We start from the raw sequence: 16,587 nt of genomic DNA, 5'->3' as shown, positions 1-16,587 counted from the left end.
AGAATGGTAGTCCATTTTTATCAGAAATCCTGTGTCCTAAGTATCTCTGCTCTTCCATCCCACTGGCTAAACTACAGAAATTTAATCCTATTCTAGTTCAGCGTGTTTCCTCCAGTAATCAATCATTTATGCTCAGTTCATTTATAAATCTGTAAAAATTATGTAAGAGATACATAGTAGAGTATTTTTTGTTTATTGCCTAACCAGTGATTTGCTGTAGTACTTTTAAGTAGTCACCTACTTAGTCAAAGGAATTACTAAGTGTTCTCTGTTCTTTGTAAGTCTCAGGGGCTTGCAGTTCTTCAAACAGCTCATCTGCAATATCCTCCATGTCAATAGAATTTATTTTTTTTTTAAGTGACATTTGAGTCACTAATAGCTTCTCAATAGAAATATCTTGAAAATGAACATTAAAAGTAGATTTTTTTCCTGAAAGTCTTCATTTATGCAGAAAATGTCACGTCAACCTTTTTCTTCTGCCTTGTCAACAAATGCTCTTTTCAAACTTACATTTCAGTTTCATTCTAATATGTAACACGTGCTAATCATATTAGGAATGAATCATTTTATTCAGGATGGCCAACTGCTTCTCATAGCTAGCTCTAATTTGTAAAGCTACTCTTAAAGCTGCAGCAGGTTCATCTTTACAATGAAGAAAAGCAGCTGCAGTCTGCCAGTTCCCACAAATCTCATTTAAAGTGTTTTGCTTTGTTTTCTTCTTGACTCCTTAGATGATAATGTAAATTCAAAATATCAAGTGGTCTTGAAGGGACCTGGCAGATCAGAGCCCTCGTATCAAGGCTGAGGTGTAAGATGTACCTCTATCTCAATACAGTTCAGGCTACTTGTCACCTGAGCAGGATGCTGCTGGAGTGCTTGTCCTGCAGCCATCTCCAGAGAAGGCAATTTCTAGGATGGGGAGGAGGACATGGGATGTGAAAGGATAACAGTGGGAACACAGAGCACCAGGCATTTTGAGAGCTTTTGCTTTGAAGATAAAAAACAATATCTCCCTCCCCCCAGCTTAACCTTTTGCTGGAAACTTCTCCTTGGCTACTGCTGTGTTTGTTTGCAGGTGCATCCTGCCTCTAAGAGGACATATCATTACTGCTATCCTTATTCCTGGTATCCATGGAGAGATCACATATCCCAGTGACAGAACTCCTCGAGCTCATTTTTGTATGTCTGTAATTACCATGTTTTAAAAAGGATGACATTTTGGTGCCAGAGGACTGAAAGTAAACTTTATACCAAACTCTTTCTAAAACTGCATCTTTGCTTAATTAATCAGTAATTGGTAACAGCACATACAAATTTTCGCAGCACTAAAATGCAAAGCCTTTAATTGCAACAGTATACTATAGATGTGAGTTATGCTAGTGCAAGAGTTGAAAAAGCCTCTTCTTCTGAATTAAAACTCCAGCTTCATGTCACAAGTGACAGTGGGTTTGACAGCTCCATCATGAACAGCTACCCATGCTAGAAGTCATGGGTGAGGCATGGATGGGATGAGTAGCGGGGCTGATGTTTGTAGGTACCCTCCATTTCTGCAGAAAGCTGCACTGTTAGACATGCTGGCCTCCAATTTGTGCAATACCACATAATGCACATTTGTCTCTGTTCCTGTAACCAGTAGCTGTTGTACTTTACATTTCTACTGTCACCCATAGTTGGTTTCATTCCTTACTTTGAGGCCTGCAATAATAGTTAAAAGTCAGTGTAACAATGTTCTGCATTCCTAGGGCTTTGATGGAGCAAGGTAAATTTTTGCTTCACTTTCTTCCCCATACTCCTCAGAGCAAACAAAACTGAACAAAGTGAAACAAAAATTATGGTGTTGGTGGGTGTGCAGCAAGACAAGTCTACATCATACAAACCAATAAGGAAACTCACAACTGTGTAAATTATGAGGATTATTGTCCTGCTTACTAACTTCAGATATTTGGCTTTGTACGCAGGAGCCCTAAACCTCTCAGGATCTTTGTTGGCAGGACCCTACTCAGTGTAACTGTAGAAACTGTGAGTAAAGGAGGATGCAGGAGGCCTATAGGCCCACATAGCTGCTATGAAAGGATAAATTATATAAGTCTTGCAGTTTCCCAGCATTCATGTCTCTCCCGAGAGAAACATACAGGAAACAAACATAATCAGATGATTAATTGCTCTTGATGAGGAAATTATTTTTTTTTAATAATAATAAAGTGATAAATAATAAATAATAAAATAATAATAATAAAAGATGCTCAGCATTGCACCTGCTTCAAACATTGATGGGCATATCTGTTTCTGCTTCTTCCTTTTGCATCCATTATCCAGTGAGGTCATTTTTCTGTCTAGGAAAGGTATTCAACCTAAAGACAGACCTTGAGTAGGTTTTATTCAGGGGAACAAGATTAACTGCCCCTCTCTGGCACATGTGGTGCAAGAATAGCACCACTGGGCTGGGGATCACAGGCCTTCATCAATCCAGAAAGAAAGAGTAAGAAAAAGCATGTTTCTGGGGATGAGAGCATTAGGCAGGCTTCTGTGTGGAGCAGAAGCTCCTGTGAAAAGGAACCAGAGGGAAAAAATTGTTGTATGAAGCAGGAATGCACAGGAAGAATTTGCTCCTCAAACAAGGTTATTGTGTTCTTTGTACTGATTGTAGTTTCAGTGGGAATAAATAAGAACCATTACTTTCAGAGCAACGTATATATTTGTGACTCAAAAGCTGAGCATTTGCTATATTAACACTAATGTGTCTAATGATTACACAAACACTACAGTCTCTCTTTCCAAAGCAGAGAAGGGACAGGTATTACAAAACCACAGAGTAAAGCTCCGTTTCTGTCATTGCTTGCTAAGTGCTGTATAGTCCAGGGCTATAATTGCCACAAGACATTGAATAGGTGATAATTTTTATGCAAAATGAATTGCCAGATCTGTTCCTTAAGACTATTGATATCGTTTAAGTGTGTTCTGACACAGTAAGCTGTTTGCTACAGTTCCCCAGAGCTAAACTCTTTTGGGGAAAAAAAAAAAAAAAAAGTGTGTAATTTATCATTATCTAGAATCCAGGACAGAGTTTGCCTTTCCCTCACATGGAAAGCACTGTATGGTGCACCTGAGCAGGAGGCTGAGGGAAGGTGCTGGTGCTGCAGCTGGCTGCCATGATTGATGTTCAGTGCTTTTTGATACGGACTAACACCCACAAGAGACCAAAGCAAAACCAGTGCATTCTGTTCAGAAAGAGCACCATTTATAACAAAACCTCCATGGTAAGAGATTTAAATGGTGTCATCTGTTTTGTCAATAATCTTCAGGTAAAAAAAAAACAAAACAAAATAAAAAAAAAACAGATTAAAAAATGTTTTGTTTTGTTTTTTAATGTTTGCATAGGTTAAAAAAGGCAAAATGGAAAGGATGCTATAGAATTGCAAGCATATTACAAAATTATTGTGATTTCAGGACTCACGGGGTGGACTGAGGTTTACCCATTATGTACCAGTAGCTCTTTAACAGAACATGTTTAGCGATACTGATGTTCTGCCTCAGAGAAGCTGTCTAATTTCCACTTTCATTCTCTTGTTTGGACTTCGGATTTTCAATGGTAATGAAGAAAATGTGAGAGCTGTAATGGGTTGAAACTATCTTCTTTGAGTTGTGCCTGACAGTTTCCTGGGGGCTCCAAACCATATAATGAAATCTGAATTTCTAGCTCTTCATGTATGAGAACATCAGTAAGTATTTTTAACTGGAGGCACATCAAATTATTTTTAAATTTGCCTCATGTAATCTCACTGAAATGTAAGGTAAACAGGAAACCCTTTTTGCTCTCCTAGAAGTCTCCCAAAACACCACCTCGCTGTTACATGGAACTTCACGCAGCTAAGGTCACGAGAGGCATCACTGACAGTCATTGCAGGACAATGTTATTCATAGATCTGTGAACTATATGCCTCACTTACAAAGTGTATAGACCAGAGTATTGTTTCCCATATAGGACTCCTCTGTGCAAAGGGATCTTCATCTAAGCTTGTTCTTGCCATGTAGCACTATTAAAATGCAAAAGCTGTAGCACCATAGTCAAAAGCTGTATGGTCAATGAAGAATAAAGAAACAAAAGACTAAAGAATGCTAAGCTATGCACAGTACAGTAAGATTTAAGCATAAATAGTTGTAAGAAAGCAAGAGCTGAAAAACAAGTAATGTTTGACATTTAAAGCCACCTCTTTGATATTTTTATTGGAGATATTTTGTTATAAAGGATGTTTTCTTGTGACATATCTAAAAACAGCTAAGCTTTTAAAACTGAAATTGTCATTTGATCTGGCAGAGAGCACAAAAATAAAGAGAGAAATGCATTTGTCTAAAACAAAAACAAAACAAGAGAGAGAGTACTTCTGGAGAAAAAGTTAAGCTTGTAAAGCAGTTCTGGTGAATCTGCTTTTCTTTAGTGATTCTTGCATTATGGTTGTGATAGTTGTCTCCCACTCTACACACTACTTATGAAGAGAAAAGAATGAAAAATTCTTACTGAACAGCTAATTTATCAGTCTGACATTATCATCTATCACTAGGAGAGTCCTGCTGTTCGGAAAATCAAGATTACTGGTTCAGGGGGTTTGTTTCCTCATGTGAAATGAAGGTTAGTGAGACAATGTACATAGCTGAGAGATGTCCTGGGCATTTTAAGCCCTGAGTCCTATAGATCGCTTCTTTTTCTGCAGTCTGCTGTAGCAGTCGCTGTTCTCATTAACTGTCCATAGCAGTCCTGCAGCTAAAGATCCCATTCCAAGCAAAAGGGATTTGAGTTTCTTTTCCTTCACAAGCTATGATGCAGTCTGTCCGAAAAATTTAATACTTTAAGGTTAATCTTAGATCTTACCATGTATATTTCAGTATAGCACCTTATTAAGTACAACAGACTCTAAGAGCTCAGGGCTGGAAGGCAACATGTAAGGAGTGGCATACAGACACCTACACTGATTTTTGTACTGTTGAACTGTAATTCAGCAGTTGGAAGCCCTGTGCAGTACAAGGCTTTTCATGTGACAGTGAATGACTACACATGGGCAAATTAGTCCAGCCCTATTGCTAAATCTGGGCTAGTTTCTCTGCAAAACAAAAAAGAAAAACAACAAAAAACACAAGAAAACCACTAATGAGCAAGACATAAGCTTTATTCTAGAAAACAAAACCAAAACAAAATAAACACTAAGAGTCAAAAAATTCAATAAGTAATTTTCAAACTTTTTGATAAGTAGCAATATCTACATGTTCAGAACAGGTTCAAAAGCTATCAGACTTTCTCTGATCTTCTTGCAAACCTTCAGATTTTTTATTTTTTATTTTATTTTGGAGGCCTGGTTGTGTGTACTCTAAGTTTACACATTCATGACCTGAGGAACACATTCAATATGTAAGTCCCAAGCAATCAACTTTCTGCTTAGCGGCATAGTAGAATAGGGACAAGCCTATTAATGAAGAGGTATAGCTGTGTAATCACATTCAGCCAGTTTGTATCACACTTGTATTTAGTGCAGTGATAATACCCAGCCTTTTCCAGATCTACATCCACTGAATTGTAAGTAGAGGAATATTGCACATTGTGCCTTTGCAATTGTATCCTCACTGCAAGAAAGACATTGAGGCCCTGGAACGTGTTCAGAGGAGGGCTACAAAGTTGTTGAGGGGTCTGGAGCACATGCCTTATGGGGAGCGGCTGAGGGAGCTGGGATTCTTCAGTCTGGAGAAGAGGAGGCTCAGGGGAGACCTTATTGCCCTCTATAACTTCCTGAAGGGAGGTTGTAGTGAGCTGGGGGTTGGCCTCTTCTCTCGTGTAATCAGTGATAGAACTAGAGGGAATGGTTCCAAGCTGTGGCAAGGGAGATTCAGGCTGGACATTAGGAAGTATTACTTCTCGGAAAGGGTAGTCAGGCATTGGAATGCACTGCCCAGGGAGGTGGTGGAGTCACCGACCATGGGAATGTTCAAGAAATGTCTGGATGTTGTGTTGATGAATATGATTTAGCCTGGAAGTACTGGTAATGGTTGGACTAGATGATCTTCTAGGTCTTTTCCAACCTTGATAATTCTGTGATTCTGTAAGACACGATGATTTGCCAAAGACATCACAACATACCACTAAGTGACAAGATTGGAATTTATCAGTTCCCAGCTTGCAGTTATATTTCAGAAAACAGTACTTTATTTTATAGTTTGGTCTAACCCACTATATGAAAGATATGAATAGACAGCTACAATCTGGAAAAAAGAGTACAAGTTATCAAGATATGAAAATAGTCATGTGAACCACTGGGCAGCACAGAAGCAAGTGATGATTTGCGTAGGCAAGGAAGGAGTCTAGAGGAATCCCTGCAGTACACTCTGCTCCAAGGGAAGATTTACATGTCCCATATGATCAAGTATCATGGTTGAAAGCTGTGTACACACTTATTTTTCTTCAATTTCCTTTTTAGTCATGTTTACAACAAGGCTTTCAGAAACTGCCTTAGGATGTGAAACTTTGAAAACATGAATATGTTCTACCTACCTACCTGCCTGCTGGGCTTGGCAGATAACACTGGCAATCAAAGTGGATCATTGACTTTGTTAGGAATATCCACTTCTCCATCAGACGTAGGAATTTAGTAATTTTTGCCATCCCACCACCTGGAAGGCTGAAGATATTTCATCAGTACTTTTTCCTCTGAAATGAACAAAAATAATTGTATTTGTTGTGAAAGATTTTGATTATGTCTGCCTTGGCCTTTCACAATTTCATTTTGAAGTGTCAATATTACAAATACATTGAATGCTTGTAAGTGTGTAGGCATTGTCTATGCATAAGTGATATAATTGCTTTACATTGTGCAGTAAAAGGAAGTCCCATATTTAAGCACACTTAACATTTCTACTCTCTCGGCTCTCAGCATTTCTAGATGTTGTTCATGGCTCTGAATTCACTTCTTTAACACATCTTTAAGAATTCTTTTAGAAAGAGGTTGAAGAAGGTTTCTGATAAGTATCACTGCTTCTCACAAAATCACTGCCTTTCCCTTGCAGGATCTGTTGAATCAGAAGTTGAAACTGGTGTCATCACAGTGTATGATAACTTATATGATTAAGAGTGCAATTCAAACTATGCATACAGGATGACATTTCACTAACCACAAAATATTCACTTCTTGCTAATTACAACTAGCATGTTCATAGCAAGCTAATGTTTTTAATTAGAGCTTATACAATAAGTATTTGATTAAAAAAAATAAAAAATAAAGATGCTAGGCAGTGCCATCTCCTGGACAGAGGTTCCCAAAGCAGTAGTTTACAAAGTGCCCCAGATTCTGCCTATTAGCAAAAAATGGGCATAAACCAGCACGTTAACCTGCTGTAGGCATTTCTTTGCTGCAAGGAAGTACATTTTGTTGCAGTACTTTTTTACACTCCAGTCTACTCAAAAGGAGACTGTGCAACAAAAACTATTTCCAGTTAAAAAAGTGAAGACCTTTGGGTTAATTTAGTTTGAACTCATCAAGCTAGAGTTGACAGTGAGAATTTATCACAGGAAACAGAACTAGCAATATTTATTCCCGTTTTTACAAAAATCAACTCAAATTTTCAGAAATAAGGATGATGGAGAAATACTTAATTGAAGCTTGCATTTTAGGTGTCATTTTACATGTCTTTATGGTTTTCTTTCAAGGTCAAAACAATGGAGTTATACTGAGAAGCTCCAAAGTGTCATTTTACTATTTATCCTTTTTTGACTTTTTAAATAAATGAATGAATTTAAGTTTCATTTAAGGACTCCAATCTCATGACTCTTGACTTCAGTCTGTTAAAATTAAATAAATATTGATAATAACATACTTAACAAGGTTCCAGATTGAGACAAAATATTCTCAAAATTTTACAGCATCTCACCACAAAGGTGATAGAGATGGATTTTCCTAGTAGTTAATTTAAAACTTGTATTTAAATCCCTTCAAAGGTGAACTTTAAAACTGCAGTAATCCAGCATTTACAGTAAAATTTAAATTAATGGCATAAAAAGCACTATGTATACCCACTCAAAAAATATTTACAGTTCTTAGAAAATATGATTTTTTTCAGCGTGAAAAATACACAGGAAAATAGTTGCTTGGAGTAAACTATGAATGATACCTACAAAATGGCTGACAGGTTGTTTGGTACATTAGTTTAAACACAAAACAAAGCAGCAATTGTATTGATTTACTTAATTTTTAAACACTTTTCAAAAATCTGCAGGCTTCTCATAAATAGACTACCCATATAGAACAACCGAACTGCATTCTAAACCGTTAGTTTTTTTCTAACTACTCACTTCAAAGGTGTGCTTCTAGTGAGAAATGAAACTTTAGCGTAGTGACACTCATATGAGGGTAGCCCTGGAACAGAGATCAAGATCTGCTCCCAGAACACTCTATTGGCATATAACATTGCTCTTCAGGAAATCTTTACCCATTACTTACATGCACCTACAGCTGTGAGCATCTCTGCTCCAGCAAGTAAGCTCCACTGCCCTCTGCTAAGAGCTGTGAGCTCAAGAGTACAGACCTCCTCATTAATGGCCACAGCTGGTCATTAAATGATCACTGGATCTTTCTTGATGACCTACTAATGAACTTCCCACTGGCATTTTGTGAAGATTGGTCAAGGTAGACTGTATAGGTAATTTATAGCTGAACACCTGGCATATTAATGGGCATTTGCTCAGCGATTCTAATTGATAACAGCACTATTAAGGGGCAGTACATCCTTCCCAATCTATTTCTCAAGTGAAATATTTCATATTGAAAGGAAACTTTGGATATTCTGTTTAAAAAGGTATTCAAATATTTTATTTTGGGGGAAAAGTTATTTAAGAATTTAAGAAAGTCTATTATCTTACAAAGATTGTTTTGTCGTTCTTTTTGTGGGTTGTTATTATTTTTTTTTTTTTCACATTCTGCCCTCAGTATATTTTTTCTTTTTAAGAAAAAGAAGGAAAAAAAAAAAATCAACTTATGTTAGTATTTGCCTGTTAGTCTTAGAGGCCTGCACAGTATAAAAATCAGCGCTTAGTGGGTGCCTGTTAGCTGCAATAGCCTGGAGAGCTTTGATTGTTCAGGACCCATGTTGCCTAATCTCTGTGAATCCTGGATAAATTGACCAGAAGCCACAGTTCCTATAGCTTCTAAGAGTTACAGCTGTACTCTGATTTGGTAGGAAAGCTTCAGGAAAAGCCCAAGAAGTGGCAGTGATGAATTAAATAGAACTCTTCCTTCTGACACTGGTGTCAGCAAGGGGTTATCCATACACCATAGAACCCTACTTTGGCTTTAATTATGCAGGGGCTTTCCCCCATTTTGAAAGTGATTGGAGCTGTAATTACTAGGCATTTCACAGCCTTAAACATACGTTAGACTGGATGACTGTAGCTAGTATATTCATAATCCTTCATGTTTTGTTTTGTTTTGTTTCATTTCAACATGTTTGTATATAATAGTTTATATATGCTGTGCATTTGCTCTGAGAAAGCAAGTTTGCATCTACTTAAATGTCCTGAGAACCATTGGGAAGTTTATCACATCCCATTTTTCATGTCCTTGACTCATTATAATGATCAACTCATTCCCTGCAAATGGCTTCAGAACCACCAAAAACTCTCCAGTGCTTTCCAATGGTCCCTGTATAGTGACCAAGGAACTGTGTTTCTAGAGAGGTGTGCTGACCATTCAGGAAGCAATGCTGTAAGAAGATGGTTTTGTAAAGAGCAGTCCTGTCCACTGCTCCCAGGAGCATGGAAAATATCTTTACAAGAGTTTTTGCCCACTTTTGAAGATCTCCAGCTTATATTCGACAACTTTTCTCTGAATGAGATGAAATTGTCTCATTAACCAGAGATGCAGGTTCATACCTTTTGATTATGAATGAGACCTTCCTTTCCTATTTTCAAATTCTGGTATACTCCTGTCTCCTTAGTAGACATTGCTGACAAATTATATTGTTGCACCAACTGTAGGTAAGCTTTATTAAAATTATTAAAAGCAGCTCAGTTTCTAATGTGATTCTGCACCTTTTCTGGTGTGGACATGAGAATTCAAGCCAGTCAGAGGAGTCAGATTCTTTCATAGAAAATCATGAATCATTTCAGATAAGACATGTTTCATAATTACTCATCTTCCTGTAATATAGCATCCGGCATTTGTTTCCATATTAAAAACAAAACAAAAAACAAAAAGTTCAAATATTTTCAGAGATTTGAGAAAGCATACAAAATTGAATTCTGTTTTTATGCAACATTTTAACTCAATTTTATTATCTTTATTTTCGGGAAATAACAATGAAAACCATCTGCAAGAAAAATAGGTATGTTTGAACATTTCCAACAGTGATTGGAAGCTGAGGGTCTTTAGAGATGTACATGGTTTAAAACAGCTACTGATTCAAATACGAATCTTTTTTATAAATTTTGAAATAACATATTTTCTTTCTTTCTTTGTAACAGGGGGTTCTGCTAATCTAACGTGCCGAGCTTTCTTTGGATATAGTGGAGATGTCAGTCCTCTAATCTACTGGATGAAAGGGGAGAAGTTTATTGAAGATTTGGATGATAGTCGAGTCTGGGAAAGTGATATCAGGTTAAAAAATATATATACATAGTCCCTTACACAATATCTTTTTTGACTGTTTGTGTAGTAGTTACTATAGATTAATTCAAGAACATTTGGTGTTTGACCCCTTTTTTTGCAATTTTCATTCAAGTTCAATTTCATTCATAAAGAACAGAAAAATATAGCAAGACCTAATGCAAAGAGAGCTGCAAAAGCAGAATGGCTGCCCAACTAGTATCATAATGACTTTTCCAAACTGTGGAAAACTACCGAAGCCAGTAGCACTAAGTTACTAAACATTACCATTAGTAACCGAGAAAAAATAAAGAAAAGTAAATATAGCAAGAAAAGTAGGTCAAAATAAGTATTTTAAAATGCAGGCTCTTAAATAAATGCTGAAGTCTGACTTCTCTTTCTGAATGTTTTGACTTTTCTTCTTCAAAGAATGAACTGAGTTTCCTGGGATGTTATTTGGCCTGTGAGATCCAAGCCTCCTGTTATGTGGGCTGGTTATAGCTGCTGAAATATTTGTTATAGAAAGGATCTGGTGATTCACATGTACTTTTCCTGTTTCTAAAAGTGTTATCTCATTTGGATACTGAGGGAAAAAAAAAAAAAAAAAAAAAAAAAAAAAAAAAAGAGTTTGTATTTTGAATAACATACTTCACATAGCTTTCCAACTCCAATATAATGTAATTACTTGGATCTAAAGAGATTATTTTTTTCATTTATAATTCTGTGTGTGTATATGTCTCTCTTTGTATATCCTGGAGATATACAAAAAAACACAGAGATTTTGGAAATCTAATTGTGTACTATCAAGGAAGTTAAATAATCAGAGGTGTATTGTATCCACAATGATTGTCTACAATAGAACTGTAAGTTTATTTTCACCTAAAATCGTACATAAGAGTTTATTACTTCATCAAAAGACAAAAGTCACATGCATTTTCAGCTTTGGCCCGGACTACTTCTGTACTGAGGGAAAAACTTCCTTTACCGAATTCAAGAAGGTCGCATAAAATGTTCAGGGTCTCTGTGTCTCCAGATGTAGGCAAAATTGAGATACATTTCATCAGTGTACGTCAAGTTCATTTTATAAATTTCAAGATCAACACACTAAATAGCACAAGACAACTAGATCAGCTACGTTTCTTATGTAAAAAATATTCATAAGCCTTTCAAGCAGACTTGGCATTTAGGAAAGCTAACAAAAAGATAACAAAAACCTCATTACCACTTTTTTCTTTGGTGGACTGAGGACCCAGAAGAGTGGCTTCCACGTATTTTGTCAGGTATGAAGTAAGGGAGCAGCATGTAGAAGTTTCCCATTTGCTTTTCCAGGTTTCTTAAACCACTGTTGGGCTTGATAAGGGGGAAAGCAACAGAAAGACAAGTAGAAAGTTATGCTGGTCTTTGCTTTTCTGTATCGTATGTCTGAATGAATGGCATCTGGCATTCTAGCTTATTCTACTGACTTACAATACTAAATTCTATAATACATTCAAGTAATTTATTTATTTTTTTTCCGTATTCAAATTATGTGTTGGTCAAGACTACTAGTATCACTCTAAACCTGAAAATAACTGTATTCACATTTTTCTGTTCTAACGTTTCAAGACTCTACATACTACTGATAAGGGTCTCCATCAGAGTGTGCATCATCATGCTTAAATACAATTAAACGAAGCTCTCATTAACATTTACAGAACTAAACCTCTTCATTAGAAGTAAGTGAGAAAAGGGCATGATAAAATTTAATTAGGATTTCATAAAACTGTAGGTAAATTTGAAGCCTGAGAGTTGTGAATTGTAAGTAGCACTATTATGTCATTATTATCTAATCACATATTGTGACACAAACAGAATAGCAGATATGATGTTTTTTAATTTTTTTTTTTATTATTATTAGGGTTCTCAAGGAGCATCTTGGGGAACAGGAAGTTTCTATCTCATTGATTCTCAACTCTGTGGAAGAAGGAGACCTTGGCAATTACTCATGCTATGTTGAGAATGGAAATGGACGCCGGCATGCTAGTATTCTCCTACATAAAAGGGGTAAATATACATCTCTTCCCCATTAAACGATACATTGTAGGGGAACCTGACTACATTTGTAAAGCTTCCTTTTGATGAAAATGTTAGTTTTGTTTTCCTGAGATATTAATAGGTAATGATTGTTTTCCCCAGGCATACATATAACTTTCAAAATAAAACAGAAAGGTTGCTGTTAATTCTGCCTGTCACTGGGATAAACACAGTAACACCTTTTAATTATATTTTTATCGCAGATGCATTTAATAATTCATGAACTTTAAAACTAATGAAGACACAGTAGAGGAAGAAAAAAAATCGTAGGAAGTTAATAAAACCAGAATCATTTTCTGTAAGAAATGAAAACAAAGATTAAAAAAATAATAATTCTATTATTATAGAATATTAATTCTATATTCATATTCAGTTTAGTCACCTGATAGAATCCCAGCACGGTTGAGGCTGGAACAGGCCTCAGGTCACCCAGCCCAACCCCTACCCAAGCAGGGTGCCCAGAACCACAGCCAACTGACTTCTGAAGATCTCCAGGAAGGAGACAGCACAACTTCTCTGGGCAGCCTGTGCTAGTGCTCTGTCACCTGCACAGTAGTGAACTTTCTAAAGTTCAGACAGAGTGTCCTGTGCTCCATTTAGCACCAATTGCCTCTTTTCCTGTCACTGGACACCACTGAGAAGAGTCTGGCTCAGTTTCTCTTTGCACCCTATTTCTACATTTTGCACACCTGTTTCCTATTTCTACTCACCACTCACATTCTGTGATGTCAGCCTAATGCCCACAGAGATATCCTATGGTGAGGGAGATCTCCTATAGAGAGAGGAGGAGAGTCACTTACAAAGCAAGGTTCCCACATTCTCTTTCTTCACTTTACTTCCCAGATGGTGCTTCACATGCCTAGGCTTGACACATCACGCATCATACCTCTTGTTTAAGACAGCAAGGAGTAATCAAGAGTGTCCATACTCTGCTTTCATTACTGTGCTTTTTTTAGACTGTAAAGGCAAGCAAACTAGGTTCTTACTATGGTACTAAAATATTGTGGCATCTCAATTTATATCATAGCAATGATGCCTTCCCTACTTTTATTCTTGCAAGTTGCAAAATCTGTCAAAGTTTAGCAAGGAGCCATAAACCAAGATGGTGTGATTCATCTGTTTAAGCATGTGGGCTTTCTTGTACCCCCAGTGAACTGAAAAGAAATAATTCATGGCTATTTTTCTGAACTCTTCCCAATGATTCTCGGGAGATATGGATGTAATTACTCAATGTTCCACTTAGGTAGGCATTTGGCACATTTTCCTGAATGGACTGAAATGGAAAATTAACTTAAGTAATTGGAACTTAAAAATTTACCAATTGGTAGCCACGTACCCCTATTTCAGAGCAAAAATTTAAAAATAAATAAAACAAAAACCACTCAAATCAAATGTGTTGCCCTTTAATAGCAAAGTAATTACATGAAATGCTGAAGACAGAATTTTTAAGCTTAAATTACTTTAAAACCAATAATTAACTAACTGACTTGTATTACGTCATTTGCTGATATTTAGTCCCTAATTTCCCTTCCATACAAACAATAACACCAAGACTGACATGGCACATAACCCATTTTTGTTCTGTGACCACCAACTTTTAAATCTATCAGTGTGCATGCATAAATTTTGCAATGGTCATACTTTTTCAGAGAAATTGGTATGCGAAACTCACTACAGTGGCCTCATGACAACATACTAAAGAGGAAGTAATCTCAATATTTATCTGCACTTATAAATAGTAAGAAGTGAAAATATTAAAAGCTCCTCAAAAGGATTAAGTAAGGCTGAATCTGAAATTGTGATTTAGAATAAAAATCTGTTCTGCCCATAAAAAACAAAATATACCTGTTACAAGCCTTCTACATACTTTGCATGTTGACAGCCGTTTTGGTGAAATGATAAACTAACTGTGACAGACAGAAATGCAAGCTTGTCTCTCAGGTCTCCTAGGAAGAGGAGCTTTGTACTGCTTGCTTAGTCTCCTGCATATCACCATATTACCATGACAACATTTTGTTTTAGGTTTCCCTGTTCAGATCCACATATACTCTCTGCTAGGAATGAGTTAGCTGTTTATTAATTTCTGATTATTTGCTCACATAGAACAATGGGGCCCTAAAATGAGGCAAATTGGCTTTCAAACACCACGTTATTCATTTTGGATGGCTTTCTAGTTATAGATCTCACTTTTTTTTTTTTTTTTTTTTTTTTTAAGCTAGCATAAAAAAGCAGAAATTATAAATCTTAAATGTTCACCATCTACTTGAAGAAAATTTGATAATCACTCATATATCATACATGGCACGGCACATTATCACTCAGATTGAGAGGGAAAAAAAAAAAAAGCAGGAAACTGTAACTGAACAGTGAATGTTTTTGTGAAAAGAGCTAAATGTTGCAGTGGATATTCAGGTTCCAAATTTAAGCCTTTCAACTGCCTTTCTGCCTTTTATTTTGTCACAGATCCAACTGTAAGGTCTTGCACCTGGATGGTGGCTGTTCAAGTACTATCAGTACAGGCTGGGGGATGAAAGGATAGAGCACAGCTCTGCAGAAAAGGACCTGGGGGGTGATGGTGGATGGCAAGCTGAACATGAGTCAGCAAGGTGCCCTCGCAGCCCAGAAAGCCAACGTTATCCTGGGCTGCACCAAAAGAAGCACAATCAGTACACTGAGAGAGGTGATCCTGCCCCTCTACTCTGCACTGGTGAGGCCTCACCTGGAGTACCTGCAGTATCCAGATGTGGAGTACTCAGTACAGGAGAGACATGAACTTAGTTCAGAGAGGGGCCACAAACTGATCCAAGGGTTGGAACCCCTCTCCTATGAGTACAGGCTCAGAGAGCTGGGACTGTTCAGCCTGGGAATGAGAAGTCTCTGAGGAGACCTGAAGCTGCTTTCAGTATCTAAAGGGAGGCTGTAAGAAAGAAGGTGACAGACTCTTTAGCAGAGACTGTTGTGATAGCTTTGAGCAACCTGATCTACCTGTGATGACCCTGATCATTGCAGGGAAGTTGAACTAGATGGCTTTTAAGAGTCCCTTCCAAGTCAAACAATTCTGTGATTCTTCACAAACTTGAAATTCCAGCTTGAGCTTTTGGATATGCCTACAATTACACATCCTGAAAGGGCAAGCGGTTGAAAGTCTGAATCCCCAGGAAAGACCTGCATGAATCCTCTTCATGCCAGTCAGTCCAGCAGGCAGCCATTTATCTTACACATGAGCAGGAGCTCATGGTGTTCCCTTCACACACCAGCACCCAGAGCATGCAGCCAGGTGAGGGGGCTTCTGCTTTCTCCCTGATTCAGCCCTGGAATAAAAATCCTGAGCCTCTCATGTTCTAAGAGAAAGCTCACAGAGAGGTGCAAGAAAATCTGCCCCAGGTTAGGGGGAGATCTGGGCTCCTTGAGCCCAGGTACTGGCACTCTGCATCCCTGGAAGTGTAATCTTGGTTTTCTCCTGATCTTCTCTTATGTTCTGACTGCCCCAGAGTAAAACCTACAATCAATGTTTTTGTACAGTTGGCTAACCAGTTTTAGACACTGGACTTTCCTCAAGTGCTGTTCATAGGGAGCACTTAACATAGAAATGGAGGAGAGGAAGCAGAGTATGATAATGTCAATAAAGAAGCTTCTGCAATTTCTGAATGGTTCATGTCACATGAGATACAAGAGAAAGGTGTGTCATAATGCAGCTTCTGATAATTGCCTTTAATTACTTGAAAATTTCAAGCACAAATTTTAAGAGCAGAACTCTTAAGTCTCAGTGGAATCAAAACCTCTCTGAAACTCAGATCCACGTGGTTTATTAAGACCTCACACATGTATCTTCCAGGATATAATGCATTCAGCTTTTACTCTGCACAGCAGGAAAAGCTCTTATGAGCTCCTCTCTACA

General features: G+C 37.4%; 1 protein-coding gene across 2 annotated transcripts in view; it reads left to right on the top strand.

The window, feature by feature from the left end:
• Positions 1-16,587, top strand: part of IL1RAPL1 (interleukin 1 receptor accessory protein like 1) — a 667,444-nt gene that overhangs the window by 629,252 nt on the left and 21,605 nt on the right. For both annotated transcript variants that reach the window (XM_015885202.2, XM_032440904.1), the window contains exons 7-8: positions 10,496-10,628; positions 12,514-12,659. In XM_015885202.2, the coding sequence (XP_015740688.1) occupies positions 10,496-10,628; positions 12,514-12,659 (279 nt within the window). The remainder of the gene's footprint in view (positions 1-10,495; positions 10,629-12,513; positions 12,660-16,587) is intronic.

This window comes from Coturnix japonica, chromosome 1 (genome assembly GCF_001577835.2).
Source record: "Coturnix japonica isolate 7356 chromosome 1, Coturnix japonica 2.1, whole genome shotgun sequence".
NCBI classification, from domain to species: Eukaryota; Metazoa; Chordata; class Aves; order Galliformes; family Phasianidae; genus Coturnix; species Coturnix japonica.
The sequence above is the reverse complement of the archived record's forward strand: the minus strand, read 5'-3'. Positions and strand labels throughout refer to the sequence as shown.